General features: G+C 38.4%; 1 protein-coding gene across 2 annotated transcripts in view; it reads right to left on the minus strand.

The window, feature by feature from the left end:
* gstcd (glutathione S-transferase, C-terminal domain containing) overlaps positions 1–22941 on the minus strand; it is a 44656-nt gene that overhangs the window by 20246 nt on the left and 1469 nt on the right. Inside the window, exons 3-5 of one of the 2 annotated variants that reach the window (XM_014999828.2) lie at positions 22071–22496; positions 19116–19382; positions 11925–12018 (exon numbers count right to left, since the gene is read on the minus strand). In XM_014999828.2, coding sequence (XP_014855314.2) covers positions 11925–12018; positions 19116–19382; positions 22071–22496 — 787 coding nt within the window. The remainder of the gene's footprint in view (positions 1–11924; positions 12019–19115; positions 19383–22070; positions 22497–22941) is intronic. The other variant, XM_088003994.1, reaches the window with a different exon arrangement.

The raw sequence follows: 22941 nt of genomic DNA on the forward strand, positions 1-22941 counted from the left end.
AGCCATTTTCTTGCAATAACTTAATGTATTTTGGTGCCTGGAAAATGAGCCATTTCAAAAACCTTCCAACTGTAACACTCCAAATCAGCAGGCACTTTCCCTCACCTACCGACCCCAACCAAGCCCAGCCTTTTACCTAGCAACCAAGAAGAGTTTGAGTACAATTGGTCAGGAGGTTTTATCGCTGTACAATGGCTACTAGATAAGACAAGTGTTTTGTTGTTGACCTGTGAATGTCTGTGTGAATGTGTGTGTCAGTTCTGACAGTTTCAAACTGCTTTAGTGGCATCTACTGCAACTGTAGAACAACACAAGGCAATTCTGACATCCAGTCTTTCAGCCGAGTAAAATTCCTACCAAAATACAATGAAGTTTTTAGCTGCAATGTGGAAAAATGTTAATAATCCTACAGCTGTGTGATTAATAATCATAATTAAACTAGGCTTTAACATGGAAAACAATATTTTTAGCTTACAGGCCTCTTACAAAGTCAGTGCCCTAATTATATGACATTATGAATAGTGGCCTGATATTTTTTTTTATTGATTTTCCTGTAAAAACTATGGATAAAACAGGTTGATAAATAACATGACCGTAATCCTCTACCTCATTGCCACCTGGATGCGGGAACAATATGGCCATTCCCGAAAAGGTTCAACAAAATACAGATCAACCGTAATGATGCTAAAAGAGGGATTCAGTTTGGTTTGATGAAAAACACCGAGCAACAACTCAGTTGCAGAGAAAAGATTACAGGGAATCCTGCTGTCCCAACTGTCAGTAAAAGGAAACTTGAAACTTCTCAGTGTGTTTGCAGAAGATTGCAGTGACAAGAAAAACAAAAGTAATGAAGACAAACATGTGAGGAACAAACTACTCAGCGTGCTTCCCTGAGCTGCTTTGGAATGTCTGTCAAAACACGACCTGACATAGCTGTAGGCGAGATGTCTGCATAATTACCAATCTCCAGCAGAGCCTCTCACAGGTCATGGCACATACCCAATTTGTCTGGTTTCAAAACAAGCAGACAACCAATCAGTAATCTCAATATTGCAGCTCGTAATGCACCCAATTACTGACTTTCTAAATACATGTGCAGATCATCGTTAGCAAACAGGGTCCACACTGATAATTATTGGAATAAAAAAATAAACGTGTGGCTAAACTTCCGGCAATTCCAAGCTCAACTATTTGGAAATGCAACCACGATGCGTTTACTTCATTAGTCGAGATTCATTGAAAGTCCATCTAAATTTCACACCTTCATTAGAGCAACGAAGCAAAATATAATCAAAAATAGCTTATTGGTAAACTTTCACTTCAATTAAATCTAATCTTAATGGCTTTATTGTATTTCAAATTAACTTCAGTGGCTCACACGACAACCCTAGAAAAAAGCTTTGGCATTTGTGATGCAAACTAATGAGGGTATGACAAATTGGCTCAAAACTTTCTTTTTGAACTGATTTATAGAGCACTTTCTGATGCCGACACTGCTTGAAATAATATTACTCACAATTTTCAAAATAAAACATGTTGTGAGACTGAATATAGACAGCACAGAATCAAGATCACCTTTTAGTACAGCTACATTTGCCAGTGGTAGAGAAAAAAAAAAAAAAACTGTTGAAGACTAAAACTGCTGAAATCCTGAGGATATGGCCTGAAGCTACAGTATTCACAAACTGCCAAACAAAATTCAGGGAGAGTTTTGTCGTCTATATTTGAGATTACCTCAATCTGTTAAACGTTTTATCATTTCAGTCAGCTGGGTAAAATTAAAATTCATATTCTACTAAAAATACATTTAATAAAGTTCCGTTCAGTAAAAGTGGGGCGTGTAGATTAGGTTCTATTTTATATTTCTGTATGTGTAAACATGATGATGTGATGATCAGAGCTATTTTAATATATAAATAATACCAGCAGACATTTTGTGGGCTTGTAATTGATCACATTAATCTTAATTGTAAGAATAAGATTATTGTATGCCACGGTGGCTACATGCAGAAGAATAAGTGATTCTTCTTATGGCCTTATTGTGTGCTGTTGGTTTCATTTTGTACCTACATGGAGGTTTGTACATGTGCCCACTGTAGGACATAAGAGGACTTCACTAGTTTGTTTTTAGAAAGTAGTTGGTTATTTACTGATAAGACTAGTTATTTAGATTTCTCAACCATCTTTTGTTCATTTTAGTGAGCACCTGCAGCTTCTTTGGAGAGATCATTTTTACAGCTGAAAATGACCAAGAACAAACCAAGAGGTCTGTGTGGAGGAGGGATGTCTGACCTCCTCCTGCTTGCCATGCAGAAAGACAATCAGATCAAGCATGGGGAGGTCATCAGACTCTTCAAAGACAAGGAGGATGCTCCTTTGAAGCAGGAGAAAGGGAATGATAATCCCCGCTTAGACTTTTGAGCAAAAGACAGTCTAGTCTAGTCATAGTCTGTTTTTCAGCCAGAACTGACCAGAAGCTTGTTGATGGTTACAAAAAAGCATGGAGTTTCTCTGCAACATCTTACGGACTAAAAAAAAAAAAAAAACTGTTTGTAGGTCTATGTATGCATTTGCAGAAATTCAGCGACAGTTTCAAACTTGCGAGTACAATACTTTTAATTGATTTTCAAATTTGAAAATACAGTAGTTCAAGAGCAGTCTTAAAGACTTCAAAAATGCAATATGACTTTAATGTCCATGGTGTGTATAAGTCAACTTTTCACAGGATCTGTGGATATCTATATCTACTGAAGGGTTTGTGTCACACTATACTGTAATATTTTACATTTGTCAGTGTGGACTTATTGCAATGAAAGTAAAAAAACAACACGGTGTAGTCTGCATCTCTGACTTATAACGTTTCCAGAACCGTTTTCCTCCACAGACGATGTTTTATAAGCTAACCAGATTGCTGTCATTCAGCTCACAAACAGTTCTCTATCCTTTTGCCAAAGCCGTCAGGGTGAGGGGGAAAAGTGACAAAAACTGGCATCTGTGGAGTGTTGTGTAAATGGTTTTTTGACTCGCCACCTTAGTGAAATCTTGCAGTCAGTGTGGGGCTTTCACCCCAGGCATTGCAGTTAACTTAACTACAAATAAAGGCCAGCTGGACTCCCGCCAGCTGGTGTCCACAGTTCTAGTTTTCCAACAGAAACACTTCAATGTCAAAGCCAAGGTTTCTCCAGTGGAACAGAGGGATCCCTCCTCTGACTCTGCAAGCTTTATTATCACTGCAGAAGTCAACTTCTTCAACCCTAAGGAGACTTTTTAAATAAAATAACTTTTTTTTTTTTTTAAAAGTACATTGTCCAAGTGTTATCTGGATTTCTGTATCACATAATCCATTTTTGTTACAGAAAATACACACTTTGTAACAGATTCCCCTCATTATCTGTGCAAGGATATTCTCATGTTGAAAAGTGGGGCAACAATTCAAGAGACTGCATAGTAGCCACAAACACCACAAGTGCCCTTTCTGATAATGAGAGCGGGATTTAACTGAATTATTATTCTGTCTCCTCGAGCCACCTGTGTGCAAGGCTTGGCACACACCAATACAACCTCGCAAGAAGCACAAACCAGACTCATTCACTTCATGCAGTATTACATTTCAACGAGGTATTGTGCTCACGGTTGAGCAGTCACAAACGAACAATATGAAGACAAGGTGATTCCTGAAAATGAAATGATTTGTGCTTTATGTTTAAGTAATTTGTACATGAAAAAAGAGAAAGACAAAACCACATGGAAGACATTGTGAAGAGGACCAGAGTTTTATTTTCACGTACCAGCTTATATTTCCAGCCAGGACTTTCAAAAATAACTGCCTCATCTGCCCCAAATTTTAAGAATGACTGACTAGCAGAAAGACTGATGGGTCCAGTACAAAACCCATGTCCTTAACACAGAACATTACTGAAATATATAACTGTAAAAAAATATTTTCTATCCTTGTCAATTACTGAATGACAATGACATATTCAGCTATTTTTCCTTTTCTCTGGATTAACTGATATTCCACGGGCTGAATGAAGAATCCACATTTCGGCATCACAAATGAAGAAGATGAATATATGTAAAAGAAAAGAAAAAAAATCCAAACTGACGAAAATCACTGCCTGTGTGACATATAAGCAATGAAATTAAACTAAATTATAGGCACCTGCTTGTGCTTAACATGTCAGGGTTTTGATGTTGATCTGGAGGCTGAAGCCACGCTGGAGAATGGAACTGCAAGCGCCAGTTCAGCCAAAATTTTGAAATCTGGGAATATTTATCCAATGGAAGTGATCAGAAGTCTGCAATACTCTCAGATAGAGGGGTTTTCTGATCAGGAGGAAATTCTGCAGCAGTGGTTTACTCCCACCAAACAGATCAGAGATGATACTCTTTTGTCTTATTTATTTGAAGAAAAGGCTGAGGTAATTTTTTTCTTCGTTGACAACCGGCTACAGAAGGAAATGGATGGGACAACAGCAACAACAAAACAAAGTGTTCCCCTGAGACTCTGAGGAGATGGCCTCTGCATGAATTTGTTTGGATCTGACAATCCCTGTCCACTTAAGAGACTACACTCTGCTCAATGCAAAAACAACCTGTGCCGGAGTACAATAGGGCCAGGTCGATGGCGACAGGCCCACCCCACGCCAGGCCCTGGAGTTCAAAAAGATAAAGAGTAAGGTGTGTTGTGGGGAACATATTATCTGATTCAGTTGTGCAATATCAAAATTAAGTCCACTGTTCCTTGTATGCACTTCGTACTGTTTTCTGTATATAATTTACATTTATGGATAGCTGAACTATTTGTGGCTATGGCTAGTGTCATGTGGTCAGGTCCATGACTGGTAAGCAAAATACTCTATAGGAGTCTAAAATGGATCCTCATGTTTCAATTTTGACCTGGATTGAAATACGTTGTTGTTTTAAAAGGTTTGAATTTTGGCTTTATCAAACAATAGAATGGTAAGACAAATAAAATATTTTATAAATGAAAATTATGTACAGTCTTACTTTTTTTTATATATAAAGGCAATGCTCCCATCCTTCACAAGTATCTTTGTCACTCTGTTGTAAAAACCAACCTTCGTTTTGTTGTTTTTGTTTTTTTTAAAGCCTACTTTATTGGGTCTAATAAAAGAGGAGAGTCAAACTAAGACGGTTGCATTCTGACTGAAATTGTTTTTTTTTAATGTATAGAAGAAGAGCACCTGTTGTGCCTATCAGGTTCAGCAATGCACCCTTATCTGTGCGACATGGTGCTTTTGACTGCTTCATTCATTGCCTCACCTTTCTCCCCTGACTGCAGATTATTGGCTATAATCTTTCCCCTTTCAGAGCTGGATTCCAGAGAAAAGTTGATCAGACGTAATGAAAAGTTCAAGTTAAGATCTGTCAACAGCCCCTTGTGCCAAATAATGTATTAAAGCCAATAAATCACCCTGAAACTCAAATCTTTGTGTCAGACCTCTATGTTTACAATTATTCTCTCCATCTACTGTCAAACCTTAACACCTCCACTCCACAGAAACTCCAACACCCCTTTCTAAAACTCAACTCCTTTTTATTTTATTTTTTTCTCCTAAGACTATAAATCTTCAAAAAATTATGCTGCAGGGTTTTTGATGATAATGGAAAAAAAAAATTCTACTCTTACCTTGCTTAGACATGTGTTGCAATCAGGGCAATTATCCTGAACAAACCTAACAATCTAAATCCCAAAGTGCTCTAATGGCTCCAAGACGAAAACACTTCAGAAATATTTGTGGAAAATACCTTAAAAGAGCCATCCAGGCAAGATGATCGTATACCTTCAAACAAAAAAAAAATGTTTTCTCTAAATTGACTACAAAGGAAATTTAAAACTGTGATTCACCCAAAGGAGTGTTAAGTCATCCCGAGGGTTGAATATATTTTTGTATGCAATTCTGCAACAGTAAAAGATCAGGGAAAAAAAACTGCTTTGCATAAGACATCAAAGGGAATGTAATAACTAGATAGTGTTAAGAACTTTGCAACTGGTGGCTGGTGAAAATGTTAAATGACAGTAATAAATACAAACAGCTTCACACTGACAAAAACACTCAAATCGCCAACCAAAAAAGTCACGTATGGGAGTTAGTTTGCTATGCAAGATATGCATCCTGTCTGTAAAAATATGACAATAATAAGTGTTCATTTATTACTAAGGTGACTTTGCTTGGCAGTAGACATCCTCCGATCAATAGGTCTGAGATTAAAACTGGCCAGTTTCTGCTTGGGTGGCTCTGACTATGATCTCAAATGCTGAAAAACATTTTTCTTTTTAACTAGATGTCACTTTTTTTTAGCCCGAGAAAAATCTGATGACAATTATAGACAAGTACTTTTATATATAAATAGGAATAATGTTTTGATTCTTTATTTATGGCTATATTTAAATTTGATGCTATCAAACATAGTTTGAAGATTGTATGTATTAAAGTCATATGAGAAAAAAAAAAGGAATTAGTCTGTTTTGAATAAACAGGTCCAAAGAAAACAAAAAAAAGGGGTTAGCCACAAGAAACCTGATCTGTGTATATCTACTAAACAATTATTGAGCTGCTGAGATTTTCATTTACAGCTCAATGACATTCACACCATGTAAAAAATGGGATTTAATTTTGCATTTTCCTTTAGGCAGAGATGCCTGTTGAGTAATTAATTATGACTGTTGTAAAATGTAATAAATAAATAAAAAAAACTATAATTCCCTCCCAAAAAAGAAAACTTCATTTATAGCTGTCCGAGGTTGAGGCAAATTCTTTTCTTGCTCCACATCCCCACTGCAGGGCCTCAGCAGAGATTATTGAACAAAGCAAAAACTATGGAGCTAAATGAATATTCATGCCATGGCATTTACAAGGAGCTTATTACGCAGATGGCTTGAGGCTTTGAATTTAAATAGGCACAACTCAAACACTATCGCAAATGGTGCAACTCTGCTGTAACCCCAAGGGGATCTAGCTGTGTTTGAACTTGAATTGCACTAATAAAGTGCCAATTATCCTTCTAATTGGGAGTAACAAAGCTGGCTGCCTGTTGTGCCGGGTCCCATGTTTACTGGATATCTTTGAATCTCCAATCTATCGGCTGTAATGAGTTCAGCTAATTGGGAATGAGAGAAGTGATTTGGGAGTCACAGCCGGCTGTTTGGTGCTGTAAACCTGAAGGGAATAAATAACTGTCAAATGTCTGTTCACTGTAGAGACATCATCAGAAAAAAAAACAACAACAAAAAAGATGAGAAGATAAATATGTATAAGTGTCAAGTATGACCTTAACCTGTGGCTTTAACTACAGATCGACCGCTTCAAATGAAACCCATATGAAAGAAAAAACAAAACAAAACAAAACCAAAAAAAAAAACACTTGCACACTTCAAGCTAAGATGAGACAAATTACTGCGATTTCAATTTTGGATGTAGCTTTGATCAGCGAAACAGATAATGTTACAATGCTGAACCTTAAGTATGAGCGTGTCAAAATTAGTTTTACTTCTGTTGAGCAACACCGACATCATATATCCAGACAGACTTGCAATCAGAAAGCAATTAGAGACTGCTATGTTAACGTGTTGTACATTCCTACTTGAATAACATCCAGAAATAGTTCCTATAAAGAAAAAGAAACTTAGACGCCAGTTTGGTTCATTTGCCAAACTCTAGAAAAAAAGTGGCAATCAGTTCAAACCTTAATTATATCGAGCATGGGTGTCAAACACATTTTCATTTTCGGCCACATCAAGATCACAAAAGTCCACAAACCTACTCGTTAACAAACTGCTAAGATAATAATTAGCTGGCCAAGCATTCAACGAGCGCTTCCTAAGATGAAAGAATACTGAATATCTTTTCACAGTGATGCAATTTTGTACTTTATATTACAAAAAACAGCTTTGATTTGATGGATAAAATAATATTTAAAACACACAACTGTTATTTCGAAGCTTCTATTTACGTGGCCCTATAGGGAAGAGAATCTTATGGTGGCCAGATTTGGCACCCAGGCCTCGAGTTTGACACAGATGACGTAGACTTTTAAACCAACCCCAGAAGGTTTTTTACAAAAGCTGTTTCAACACGGTTAACCAAATAAACCAGTGTTTCTGGTCTAGACAATGCATAAAACTCTGCCCACTGAAACATTATATAACAGAAATATAATATAGCAACATTCATACTATGGAATCTTTTTAAGACAGAATTTAATTTAAAAAAAATAATCACAAAATCTCTGCTCAATTCAAAACAGAAAACATACAAAGAAGACAGATCTCCATCTCCATAAGCTAAGGTTTCTTTATCAAAGAAATGGAAACCCAACCACTCATACCAAAACAACCCTGAAGGACATTATACCTGCATGTCTCAGGCATGACAGCTATGCGATTCCCTCACTTGCACTCCTTTTTCACGCCTCATTGTCTCTTTCACCTTTCTTCCCCCGCTTCGTTTCCCTGATAACTCTAGTAGCTCCTCCTGCTCTCACTCTTATCTCCATCTCCCACTGTCACACAATCCATCATCCCATTCCACTTGATGTTTAGCTCCCACACTCCCTGCATTAAATAAAATGCTGGAGACAAAAAGCCGGCTGCTTTATATAATGGCACCGCGGTGTGCAATGCTGTTCATCTGTTTTGTGAAGCAGCCTTTCATAGGACAAAAAAATTAAAAAAAAAACTTTTGGATTTATAAGCTTAATTTTTAATTTTGTTGAAATAAAACATGAGCTGGAACCAGTCTTATTCTGGATTTATGAAAGTAGAACTTAAAGCATCAAAACATTGAAATCCAAGATTTAAAATCATGTGTGTAGATGAACATGTGTGTAGGAGGAATTGAGCTGTCTTGTTAAAATAACTCTGGTATTTGTTTTTATCACACAACCTAGATTACAGAGTTTGGTGGTGTTGCAGGTAATGTTTTAGCTGATTTTATTGAAGGAAGTTTAAACTGTAAGACATATTTAGGGCTTCCAGGCACATTGTGCAGTGATAGTCACTACCACAGAAGCTAATGTCTTCTTATTTCCGCTCTTGAACAAACAGCCAATCAGTGCCAGTGGAAATGAATGGTGCTCTTAGATTGGTTGGTTTGCAAAAACCAGCCAATAGTGCATTAAGTAGCATTGCAACCCAGTATTACAGCTTCCCAAACAGTTTTTTCTCTGAAATACGTTATATAAGCTCTAACCTGCCTCCATGTGATTTTTCTGCAAATAATTTGGATTTACTTTTGATACAAAAATCTGAATTGGTGAATTCCCAAAACTAGAGGTGGGCATTTACTGGTATGATAAATTTCAGTTAATTATGTTAAATAATAATAATAAAAAACTGACAGGAAGGCTGGAAATTTTATTTTGAATATTTTCTCCACCGTTTGCTCCCCGAGAGCATCAAAAAAACATCAGTAAAATATGATCAAATAAAGTTAATGTGAGTGGGTTAGTGATATAAATCACACTGTAAATCAGCGGTGTCCTGAAGAAGACTATTAAAGATGAGATTGTTTTTCAAGAACGATATTTGTACTTGTGGCTTTATGAATGCTGTGCCGTGCAATCACAGCCATACAGTTACCTAAAAAATAATGCGATAAAAGTTAAAGGTTTTATCGCCCACCGTGACCCAAAATTAAATTAGCAGGTCTGCAGTATGTCTGAAAAATGCTTTTAATCTAAAAAAAAAAAACCTCAATCGTTATCAGTTTCATTTGTGAGGTTTGTGAGCTCGAACGAGGAGAATGACTCAAGTTCCAATTTGCTCCCAACAAAACATACATACATATACGCACACTGTGTTTTTACAGAAGAGTAAGACTAGACTCAGTTTGTGCAAATATGCATGTAATTCCTCACTAGAAGGTGATAGGTGAAATTATCACAACATATGTTTTCCTGCTGTGTACTTGCCAATATGTCTGCCCTCCCCTGCCCTGCCATGTGATATTAAGCATTCTCTACTGTTATCGGTGGACAGTCTCTTCTACTTCTGTTCTTGGCTGAGCAATTTACATCTGCCCACATACTTGCAGACAGAAATGCTTTCATATTATAAAACCATGGAAATATCTAGAGAAGAGGAAGCTGTTGTACATTAATTTAGATGCATTATTGGAGAAAAGAAAGGTCATAGCCCACATACATATATCCAAGGAAAATGGGCATTTTTCTGGCAACCTTGAATGACACAGCTCTGAAGCACAGGGGCTGCCTGCTGGATGTCATAATACTGCAGGAAGGGTTATCAATAGCACCATTTATTGCACAGCGGTTACAATACTGGGGCAGCGACTATGTCGCTCGCAATCATTTTTATTATCTTTTTGCTTTCAGAACAGTTCTTACATCATTCAGAGTGTTTAGAAGTGAGTGGACTTGCTGTTAGATTTCTGACGTTTCTAGGTTTTGGGATTAGAAACAAAGCAAAAACACCTTTTAATCACAAATACGGAGAGGTTATCAACACCAGGAATAATTAATTTAGTAGAATGACTTAAGGGACTTGAAATGTATCATTTTATTTGACATGATCCTCGAGTTCCCTCGAGTTCCCAAAACTAAACCTCTGCAGACTTTACCTTGAGTTTTCGCCAAATGATCTTTGTTTTCCTGCATGAATTGCCAAGAATTTTGGCACAGACTTTCATGATTCCAAAACAGATATAGCACATTCACATTGATTGCATAAACTCTTTCTGCCAACATTTTAACTGAGGCCATTTTTTGTACACTGACTACAGAAAATAACTTCAAGAATGCGTAATTATTATCAGAATACTTATTGCAGCTGCATAACATTTCTTTATTGCCTTCATCTTTTTTTCTGAATAGGGAGAGAAAGTAACCATGAAAACAATCTCCCAATAACATAAACATGACACAAAAGTCTTCTTGGAAACAATTCAAAATAACTGGAAGGGAAAAAATTAAAAGCATTAGTATTATTTCTAAGCAAATTAATTTACCATAAATATCCTAGGACTAAATATGCTACCACATTACTGCTAAAGTCCTTTTGTTTTCTTTCACAGACAATTAGATCCCACTATAAATATTTATCAGCAAGTTAATGCTGCAAAACCAGAGATGTACCCATCACAGTGTAGTGGCTGAGTTACAATACCTGGTTTTCGTAAAGCTCTGATTTACGAAATTCAGTAACTATAGGACAGGGGTCCCCAAACTTTTTCCTGCAAGGGCCACATAGCTGTTCCTTTCTCTGGTCGGGGGCCGGTCTCAGGTTTTGTAGAAAGAAACCTTAGAAAATTCTTGTCGACGGGGGGAGGAGGAGGAGGAGGAGGAGGGGGGCTGTTCTGTATTTGAAACTGTCGAGCGGGGGGGAGGGGGGGGGGGAGAGCGCGACGACACACGCTTTTAGATAGATTTTTACCCAGAATGCAAATGGAAAAAACCGTGAGTGAAACGGTGACTGGGACTGACTAGTATAAATTCCATTGAGGGAAAGTTAGTTTCACATCTGCTCAAAAGCCCCCTGGTGGTTGAAGAAAAATCCACATATAAACCAGAAAATACAATATATGAAAAAAAACTCTGAATGCTCTCTGGTATGAGGAGGCGGGCCGGATCCGGCATTGTTCAGGGGGCCGGACCAAATGACGTGGCAGGCCAGATCCGGCCCGCGGGCCGTAGTTTGGGGACCCCTGCTATAGGATATCAGAAAATAACAACAAAAAAAAAACATCTAAGGGAAGCATGGGCTCAGTTATTTACATAAGTATCTCTTTGTGAAAACAGCATCACTGTTACTGTTTAAAAATTCAGAAGATTAACATAAGCAGAGGGCAACACTAGAGACTGTGAAACCAAAAGAGCAGTGAAAAGAGTGTGAGGAGAGAAATCAGATGGAGCGCAGCAAGGAGGTCAAAATTCAACATTACCTTCGGTGGGGTTGATAGCTGCTGGTAATCTATCCCACGGGAGAGTCCAAGCAGGGCAAGGATGAGGAGAGAAGACTGCCTCGATGCCATTTTCCTGAGGGAAATACACATACCTCCGTTAAGAAGCTGCATAAGCTACATGTAAATAAAAATTATCCCAAAAGCCAAAACCAGTTAAATGTAACAATTTACTTGATTATATTGTGTATTTATACATATATGTGTGTGTGTGTATATATATATGTATATATATATAGTAACGTAAGATGTCAGAAAATTAAAATAAGCTAAAAAGGGTAACAAACCTTATTCTACTATCAAGTATGTCTTAACTACAATGTCAAGTCAGTGCTCTAACATTAGTATTCTAGTAATTATCGATCACAAAAGTGGAGCATGAAAACCATCCTGCCGTAATGTCAAATGTTGCTTGAAAAAAAAAGAAAAAAGAATGCTAGAAAACTAAAGGATAAAGACTTTTTTTTTTTTTAATACAGAAATGTGGTTCTCCTGCAAATATTCTCAATGTACTAAACAGAATATGGACTCAATACTTGGTCAGGGTATTTTATTTTCACAAACTACAGCTTTAATGTGGTGCCTCTGCTGAGATAGTAACCCAGCTCAAGTTGCTTCCGCTTAATAGCTCACCATAAATGGGTGTAGAATTAATCTATACGAGTATCATGTTTACGATTGAATTAATTTAATGATTGAGCTCTTTGACAATTTTCTAATTAACTGAGATTCACCTTTATTGATGAACTGATAATTCACCAAGTTGGAGCGTTTCTATAGAAGAAGAAGCAGCAGTCTGGAACATTCAGGTGTGTGTCGACATGATGCAAGAGGAGAAACTCCAACAGTGATTTTAGAACAACTGCTGCTGTCCATCAATCTGTGCCAGATGTAAGGCCATGCTCAACAATGTGCAGTTCATCTTTCTGCAGCAAGAGATTGCAGACAAGTGAAAAATATTTTATGCTGGGGCCAATTTCCCAGGAGTGGGCATACCAAGTTCAAGCCAAGGGCAGGCTGCGCGGTGTTCCAACAAAATGCAAAATAAAAAGAAAAAAGAAATACAATTTACATTGCAGGCTCCAAAGCAATTCATCAGTATCTTAAATTTCCATCTTGGGATTCCTAAGAAAGAGATTTGTCTTTCTTAAGTTGTGTCTGCATGAACCAAAAAGCAAGCCAAGATGGAAACTATTTCCAGGAGCTGGGCACACCGTGGACCACTCTGTATACGAAAATATGCAAGGTTGAAATGTGAGGCCATCTGTCCAGCTGCTAAAGCTTCATTTAATTATTGTCATTTAACAAGACAATAATTCCAAACACAGCAGCAAATTTATAACAGAATGACTGACAAAAGAAGTAAGAGTGTGCACAAATGAGTCTCTGCAAAAGTCTTTGTAAAAAGAAGGGTAAACCTGTATTGTTGTGCAACAAACATTGATAAATATTATAACTGCTGATTTCAAGTTACCGTTGCTAAAGGTTGCTCCCCCACCTAATGCAGCACAGATCCTGGTTGGTGTTTTAATGGCCCTGCGTTTTGTCAGTTCTTGTTGAAAATTAATTAGAATTTGTAAAACATGCTGCTGTTCATCCGAGGATGCAGCTACCAAATTTCAAGAGCTGCTGAGATAAGACTTTTTATACCTCTTTGTTTGAACTGAACTTCAATAATAATCATAACCGCAACATATGCTGAGTAAATAAGACCTCTCATATCCATGCATAAAAGCAGTCACTAAATACTGCAGAAGCAGCAATCACTGAAACAGCTAAAGATAATGAGCCCCTCCCCCTTTTCACAGCTTTTATGACTGGAAAAGAGAAAATGGAGCTGGATAATGAGCTCAAATATACCTCAAAGTTTTCTACAAGTACCTTTTTTTTTTTTTAGAAATTTGATAAAAACAAAAGCCCCTGACATTACAAGAACCTTTTGGAGCATTATCAGAGAAATCTGGGCCAACACAGAACAACAGCATTAGCACAAAACAGCAGCTCCTGCGGTGCTGGTGGTGTCATTAAAGCAAAGAGGGCTTTAAGGACACCTGTGCAGTTACATGCTCTCAGGCACAGCATACTGGTTTAACTCTACAGGCAACAATTTTCTACATTACCCTTCCAGCTGCAGTGCTACTCCATTCCGTTATCACAATTTATCTCCTTTATGGGGTGTATCTTAATACTGAATAAAAATGTACGACATCAGTTTTTAGAAAGATTCTCTTGAGCGGGGATAACCAAAGCAATTTATGTTACACAATATACACACATTTCATAGTCAATATTATTATTAGCACACTAATGCAAGAAAATCAGTTACATTTGTTACTTTTGTGTAGGCATAAATACTCTGAGCATCAAGATCTGATATCAGGATCAGATTAGGGACCTGTTTACACCCATTTTAAAGGATCATAAGAATTTATACCTATGAGATTACATTGTTTGTATTAAACCTTCGGTCAATTTTTGGAGTGGCCACAGCAAAGAACTGATATCAGTCAGATACTGTAGAAAAGTAGTGATCATAGGTGTGCTGTGGTGGCACAGGGGTTAAGCACAACCCACATATGGAGGCCTTAGTCCTCGACGCAGGTTCGATTCCCGGCCTTGGCGACCTTTGCTGCATGTCTTCCCCCTTCTCTCATTACCCACTTCCCTGTCAATTAACTATCAAATAAAAGCCACTAGAGCCAAAAAAAATCTTTAAAAAAGTAGTGATCAGAGCTGAAAGGTGTCTGAGCAAAATTCTCATTTCGATTCGAATCCGTTTCTAAGCTTTCTCTTCCTGTCTCAAACTGCCAAGGGAGAGTAGATGTCTATTAGCGTAAAGCTGCGATCTGGTACGACATATGTAATGGTGACGTTTATGTTGGCGTTGCACATTGTCCTTTTTGTAAATAGCCATATTTCAAAGATGGCTTACAACCCTGACTTAGTTCTACCAGTTCTGTCTGAAGGAATGGCCCAAAAGTTTTGAAAATACTAACAGGTGTAAAACAGGAAAAGTTCATACAGGGAGGAAAACAGGTGTCTTTGCACAACATGTAACCTTTGTCTGGTTTTGAATGAGTGTTATTTTATCTATAAAATGTCTACATTTGTCTATACTAGCTCTCAGAATTATTACTTTTGTTTTTCTTAACTTTAATTCACTATAATTCCGTAGATTTATTTTGTTACTACTAGCAACAAGTAGTCAATGGTTGCAGTGATAATAGTAAGCACAGATATGACTCTTTAATGGATCATCTATATATGATAAAACATAACGCTGATTAAGGGTCTTCCTCAAAATGACCCAAATCCGCATCTTCCTGTATGACTGAAAAGCCTTTATGTTCAGTAGTAACATTCATACTAATATAGATGGCTCCAGCTGCCCAATAAGCCCTGAGGAAAGGTCAAGTCAAGACAAAGCCCTTCAAAGATTTGGGAATATCCTAGGAACTTTGAATTAAATCACTCCGTAAGGCAACATTTAAAAAAAACTTTTAGCTGAAAGAATCACAGCTTGAAGCTTAACATTTCCACTGGAACACACTGTCTGTGTCTGTAATCCCTGTTTTTCCAACAACAGCTTCCCTATGAGACCAATTACTTCAACAGAAAATCACATATTTTTCTGTTTTTGTTTTTTAAGCAGCTGACTCCCTTTTTCTTTTTTTTTTCCTTTTTTTTTTTTGCTAGAAATTTCTTTCTGGGTCATTCCTGCTCTTGGATTCAAAGGCTGAGTTGAACCTTAATGGAAAGAGAATCATCTTAATCCTGGGTCTGCATTCAGGTAAAAGTTTACACCTCATTGCACTGACAGCTTGACTGACGGGCATCAGTTGGTGTTAACTCGTGTGAGAAAATGAGAAAGTGACAGAGTTTATGAGCCATTTATCATGTAGATAACAGAGAGAGAGAAGGAGAGAGCGAAAGAGAGATGGTAACGGCTGCCTCTGGTCAGCAGCAACAGAACGATCGATTGTCAAACTGCTCTTTCCCACACACACCCACACACACACCCACACACACACATCGGCCAAGAAAGCACAACAGCTGCACTCCAGACAAAATAGTGGCGACATGTAGCCATCTTTCTAATCCCTCTAAGCAGAGAGAGAATGGTGGCTATTGTGTCGGTACGTGCAGGCATTCCTCTTAGTTTTAATGTCTGATTTCAACACGGCATGAAAACTGTCATTTGTGCACATCTGGGCCTGACTGAAATTTCATCTACCGACGTGGCAAATATGAGACACATCCCGTCCTGACCACCCAGCTCACTCCGTCTCATCCAAACTACAAAAACACCCGCCCCACCACCAACACCAACACCTACCCTCTTACTGCCCTCATCGTTCCTGCCACTCATAATCACTCTTATAAAGCTCGAGCCAGCAGGAAATCACAGAAATATCTATGCAGGGAGAGGACAGGAAGAAAGACAGACTAACAGCTCACTGAGAAGCCGAGTTAGTGGGGTTGAGGGGGATATCTACGTCTGAGAAGCTGCCTCTGCTTATCTTCTGCTGCAAAAGCTTGTTCAAATATGCAAAGGGTGACAACTTGGGTGATACAGAGTGAAGAAATCTAGAGATGCATCTGAATCCAAGTGTGTCATCAACACTCCTTGAGGGAAGTTCACAGCACTGGAAATAGGCTGGCTGTACAAATAGAAAGTTTATTTTGGTTCCTGAATACTACATTTAAGCCTGTTGCGGTAAACAATAAATCAATTAATCGCATGATAAATGAAAATTATCGACCTCATTTTAATTTATCGGCTGTATCGTTTCTTCCTGCCTTTTTCTCTTTCTATTGATGACAGATGAAAAAAGGCTCAACTTTGGTGCTTTCCACTGATCCCTCCCTTCTTCGTGTCATTAACGTAAGAGAGGAGTGAACTATGTGGCCGTCCTCTCTATCCAAGTTTAGCGATTATTGATGGCAGTATAGAAAAACAGACTTCATAATCTGTACTTTTTTGGTTGAATGTAGTTTTTATTTCCACTTTGGTTTTATGTTGGTGGTTGAATGTAGTTTTTATTTCTACTTTGATTTTATGTTGGTGGTTGAATGTAGTTTTTATTTCTACTTTGATTTTATGTTGGTGGTTGAATGTAGTTTTTATTTCCACTTTGCTTTTATGTTGTGTTTAGTTTGTCAGGCCAAACAGAAAGCAAGCGCCAGCTGGCTGCGCTGCTGTACAAAAAACAGTGCATTTTTTATTAACGGAGTCTGAGAGTCCATTTTATTTTTGTTCTTGGTTGTTTTGCTTATTTTATTTACCAGTTCCAGTGTTAAGTGTTTTTTTTAGAAAATAAAGTGTTTTTCTTTTTTTGGGCAGGATGTGCTTGCATTATTATATCATTACGATTACATCAAATTAAAATAGTCTTCAAACAATATTATCGTTTATCACAATAATTTTTGAGACTATTAATCGCTCAGCAAAATTTGTTATCGTGACAGGCCTATTTGTTTATTTTATGAAAAAAAAGAGAATTATCTAGAAATGCACCAATTAATCAAGAAGACAAAGAAAAGAGCCTGATATTGAATAAATAGTTTTTCTCACTCCCAAATCCATCAAAACTAGGAATTCCGACCAGTTTTTGTCAATCAGCAACAGTCAACAACATGTTCTGTGATGCACCATTTTCTAGGTCAACAACAATCAGATAAATGTTATTGACATATACTTCTTTACAAAAAACTGGGATAGCACAATTTCTGCATTTTCTTACTGTCAGCATTACTTCAACTGACAAGATCCACTGAGAGTACTGAAACAAGCATTAAAAAAAAAGCACTCATACAAATAGTACACATATTTTAACCTACTTTCTGACCTTCTGTCTTTACCAAAACTTATTTTGTAAAAACCTCACTTATTTTCACTCCTGGTAAACGTTTAAGTGCTTTTTGTTGGTTGAGATGGTGGGGAAAGGTGGGCTTTGCAGCATAATCTACTACTACCACTATTTAACAAGGCTGGACCATAAACAGAGAGTGATCTTTGACCATTGCTCTTTGCCGTCTCCTCTTACACTGGACACTGAAATGGCACCGTTGAATGAGTGTCTTTTGAACCGTCTCTCTGTTGATTTGCACCAGATTCCAGTTGAAACACCAAGTGACGACCCATTTTCAGTCACTTAGTAAAATCCTTCAGGTTATTACTCACAACGTCCCATTTTCAGAATTAATAAGATTGATGCCTGTCGAGCCATCGTGGGGTAAACAAACCCAGAGAATCATGTGTTCTCCATCACACTCGACACTGGGTTTGAGGTGGCTTCTCCACAGAATTTATTATGTTTTCATGCCACCACCTCCTGGGGAGTTTGTTGCTTTAAAGCTCAATCTTCCCTTTTCCAGGCATGCTTCCCTAATAATGGGTTGTGAGGCAGCATCTACTAGTAGCTGTGAAACTTTGTGATCCCAAGATGCCTTTGCTGCAATTCTCTGAGAATGTTTAGAGATTTCTTACCTGCTTTCCCATCCTGCCCACTGTGCCTGGTGGCAAGAAAAACAGAGGTTTTCTTCCACCCTTGTGACCACAGGCTAAAAGAAATTGACCTCTGTGTCATTTTTATACCCCAGAAAAACAGAAAGTCATGAATTTCTGATTAGATGGTGCTGAAGCCTCTGATCCACTTTAAAAAAAATTAAGTATAAATAAAAAAAAAATAATCGAAATGCGTACGTTATATAAGAAAACATTTAACTACAAAATAAAAAATATATATATATTAAAAAATAATGGTTGGATTTTTCCCCCCGCCCCCACAGAGATTATGCTGCTGTAGAAAAACTTTAATTTCTTTTCACACATCTTTACCAGGTGTGACAAAAACTGTAGCTAGCAGGCTAAATGTTAATTGTTTTACCCCTTCTGTTTCAAACAGACATATTTTTTAAAACAGAAGGAGTAAAAGTACACAAAGTCAGCAATCTATGTCTGCCAGAGGCTTAAATATTAGTACTCCTTAAGGTGCAACAACTAACAGAATAAGCAGCCATGAATCTTCTGAGGCTATTAAACCATCACCCAACAAATCACGCCTCTGTGTGCTGAGGGGGAAATGGGGGGCGCAGCCTCTTAAATTTCCTGCCATGCATAAAAGCAAAGCAGTTGGGAATCACAGAAGCAAAGGAAAGGTAATTATTTACTTTGAGCTTAGTCATTGTGGGCCTCGGACCACCGACGAAATGAAGGTTTGGGGTCACCTCCTGACCCTCTGTAGGCAGCAGGTCATCACGGTTCTCCTGTTGTGGTGGCCCAAAGAGGCTGGGTGTTGGAACCTGGACTTCGGACAGAACGAGCCCACAGTCCTCGGCTGCTCGAAGGACCCCGGGTACTTCCCGAACGCGACCGTACCAGCGCAGGAGACGGGGGAGATGATGCAGAGTGCTCGGTGCGTGGGCTTGGAGCGAACACTATTAAAGAGGGGAAGAAAAGGGGAGATATCGATTTAGTGAATTGACTGCTGTGTCATGTCTATCGAAGCGAGAGGTGAAGTTCCACAAAAAAAGTCACTCATCACGTTTCTGTACAGACAAACACACTCCAGGGGCTGGCAGGAGAAGCAGGAAAACAGAGTTGGGAGCTGGTGGGGGGGGGTAGTGGGGGTGAAGACACAAACTGGGCGAGACATGATAACAGAAGCTGCATTTGACTGCGTGCGACAGAAAGACGACACGCAGAACGGAGGACGAGTGAGAAGGAGTCACTGGGAGCCGTGCGCGGCGTGGACAGAGTCGTTAAAAGGAGACATGCTACGCTGAGTGTGAAACTGGAAACCAGTGGAGCGCAGCTGACTGCTAAAAGCCTCGATGTGAGGACTTCAGCTCCTTCCCACAGTGGACAGATAGTTGGAGACAGCTGACATGTGAAACAAAGGTTCGGACTCGGGGTTTCTGCTCGACAGCACGACGTCCATGATTAATAATTTACCCGTCCTGTTTCGAAGCTGTGTGTCAAAATAGCTTAATAGTTGAACAAATACATTAATTTAAACTCATTTTTTTGTATGTCAAAATAATTAATCAGAGGTTTAGCAGAAACCTAGACTGATTTTTTAATTTATTTTTTTAACCTACATCTAAAACATTACACAGCATAAACACTGAACATCAACCAAACAGTAAATTTTCACTGTGAAACAAAGTGGTGGAGTCATCATACTGTGGGAAATGTTTTTTTTTTCTCCCCCCATCAGAAACAAGAAAGCCAGTCATATCCCTGGGGTGGAGGTTCTACTTCACTGTTCCAAATATACAGCTATAGTTCAAAGGAAAGTTAAGATGAAAGTAAATTCCTGTGTTAGAGTGGTGCAGAATCTGAGGTATGACTTGGAAAACATTTATGCTAATAGTGACTCACTGAGGCTGAGCTGTTTTGCAAAGAATGGAAAAAAAAATATTTTGTCTCTAGATGAGCAAGGATGGATGAGACACACCCAAAAGATATACAGTTGTGATAAGAGGTCAGTGTAATTCTAAAATGGGCTGAATGCAAATGCAAGCAACACTTTTAAAACTTTTATTTACAGTAGATCTTTTTTTCCCCAAAAAAAAAACACACGCACCCTTTTTCTTTCCACTTCTCAGCTGTGTGGCCCTGTGTTGCCATTTTATTTAAAAATCCAATAAAATATCTTGAAGTTTGTGTTTGACAAAGTGTGGAAAGTTTCACATGTTAGATTTTGCACTTCACAATCATAACATAATGAAAATCAGAGCTTATTAAATAACTTGAGGTTTTAATCAAAGCATTCTCATTGCACACAATCTCTGGAAAACATTTAATTGCCAAACTGTTACTGATTAATTGCAATGTTGATAATGAGCACTAATTGTTAATTGCTGATTATTAAAAAAAAAAAAATTCCAAATGTTTTTTTTTTTCACTTCATTTTTCTTCATCATAATTTGACCAGCATGCTTTGTGAGCTTTCGGATCTTAGTTACTAAATCTATCAATCAAATGTGCGCATCAAGTGCAGCGAAACCCTGACCGGCCAAACAAAAAATACAGGCATAAAAAAATGTCCATGCATGGCACAGAAAATACAATATGCTATCTAATATTGCATCCTACCCTTCATGATTGCAATATTGCACACAATAATATGATTTGATATATTGTGAAGCTCCACTACATAAAAATTGCCTGTGTGAACCTGGTCAAAATTTTGTGCATGCCACTCAGGTCTGTGGTTAAAAATAAATAAATAAATAAATAAACCTTAGTTTCTGTTACTTTAAATGCAAATTGTAAAAAGAGATCATTTTGAGTAATGAATATTCTGCATTTATGAGCTTCAGCTCTTGAAGTTCTGATTGAGTTTGAAGTTTTCAGGCCAGCATAAGACCCTGCCATGATGATCTGTCAGAGAGAGAAACACGCTCTCAGATGAAATGCATGTCAGCCTGCTGCATTTCAATAGAATCCCTCCCATATAGTGTTATCAGTTTCTGCCAGGTGGCCCAGGACCACCTGTGAGAGCCAAAATGTGCCAGGTCTGATGCAGCGAGTCTCCTTGATTTGACTTTCTGCCTGAATGCGTTTGAAAGGAGGCTGCTCACCATGACCGGAGTGTCGGAAGCCAGACGTCGGACATTATTTCACAAGTCATCATCATAAAGATGTCAGCGACACGGTGAATATGCATGCAACTGGAATTGTGTGGCACGGATGGTGGAAAAACGTGCGTGATGACACGAGTTCTGGATGGCAGCAATTAATGTCTTGTGGCATAATGTCGCAGACAATGGTGTGTGTGTGTGTGTGTGTGTGTGTGTGTGTGTGTGTGTGTGTGTGAATGGGCAAATGAGAAACAGATTGTAAAAGCACTTAAACTCCTATTAGTGTGGATTATTTGCCCACATAACAGGTGCTGTGCGAATACAAACTGCTATTAAACAAAGTGCGTCATTATATCAAAAGTACTTGGCTAATTGCAGTAAAAATAGCATGAAATTAACTTCTGGCATGTGTTTGTTGAAATAAAAAAAGTGCAATTATCCAAGATAAACAGCAGAAATAAGGCAATTATTAAGAACAAATCATTGCTCAAAGTGGTAATAAATCCTTCTTTATATCATCACGCCAGAAGGCCTTACCAGATAGTGATGAATGCAGGGCAGCAGCACGACATCAGTCAGAGTGAAGTAAAGTCCCTCAGCAAACACATGCTCCAGTTCAGGCAGATCCGTCGTCTTCACTTTCCTGATCTCAGAGTTCTCTCTAGTGGTCCCTGCCGGAACTGAATCCACTGCCAGTTTGGCCAGAGCCGCCCTGAGCTCGAGCCCTTCAAGTTCGGGTTTTCCCTCGCCTTCAGGCGCGCCGTTCTTTTGCCTTTGTCTCTGCTCTTGGAGCTTCTGTCTCCGGATTTTGTCGTCATTGTGTACTTTGACGGGCTCGGCGAGTCGTCGCTCGAGGGTAACAATAGCAGGAGGCAGCTGCTGGGCCTGTCCCGTGGGCTTCTGGAGGTGTTCCTCGACTGCAGAGGGGATGCCCAGTTCGCACAGTCTGGTCCATTTGCTCACCTGATAGCGAGGAACGAGGAGATCAGATCATAAGAACTCTCCTTAAAATAATAATAATTTAAAAAAAAACCTTGGGAATTAATAGGAGCTGTCTAAGCTTAAGATTTGTTTTAAAATATGTACTTCTCACAAAATCTTAAGGACATTTTGCTTTCAGGTGAAATTTAAGGATGATCTAAAATGTTCACGCTAATGTGTTTCATCATGAAAGTAGGGCCTTTAAGTAAATGGAGCAAAAGCCAGCAGCAGTGCTGGTTATGCTACAACAACAAAACATCTCTGTAACATGTCATGTGCCCTTCAACATCAATTACACCTTGACAACGCCTCGCACTGTTCACAAGTGGACTTATTGTATGCTGAGGAATGGCGTCCCACTCTTCTTGAAGGGTGCCCCTCAGGTCATTGAGATTCTGAGGTGCAGAACTGTGACTCAGCTGATCCA

The sequence above is a fragment of the Poecilia mexicana genome, unplaced genomic scaffold (assembly GCF_051168715.1).
Source record: "Poecilia mexicana isolate PSO_F unplaced genomic scaffold, ASM5116871v1 scaffold_1, whole genome shotgun sequence".
Classification (NCBI taxonomy): domain Eukaryota; kingdom Metazoa; phylum Chordata; class Actinopteri; order Cyprinodontiformes; family Poeciliidae; genus Poecilia; species Poecilia mexicana.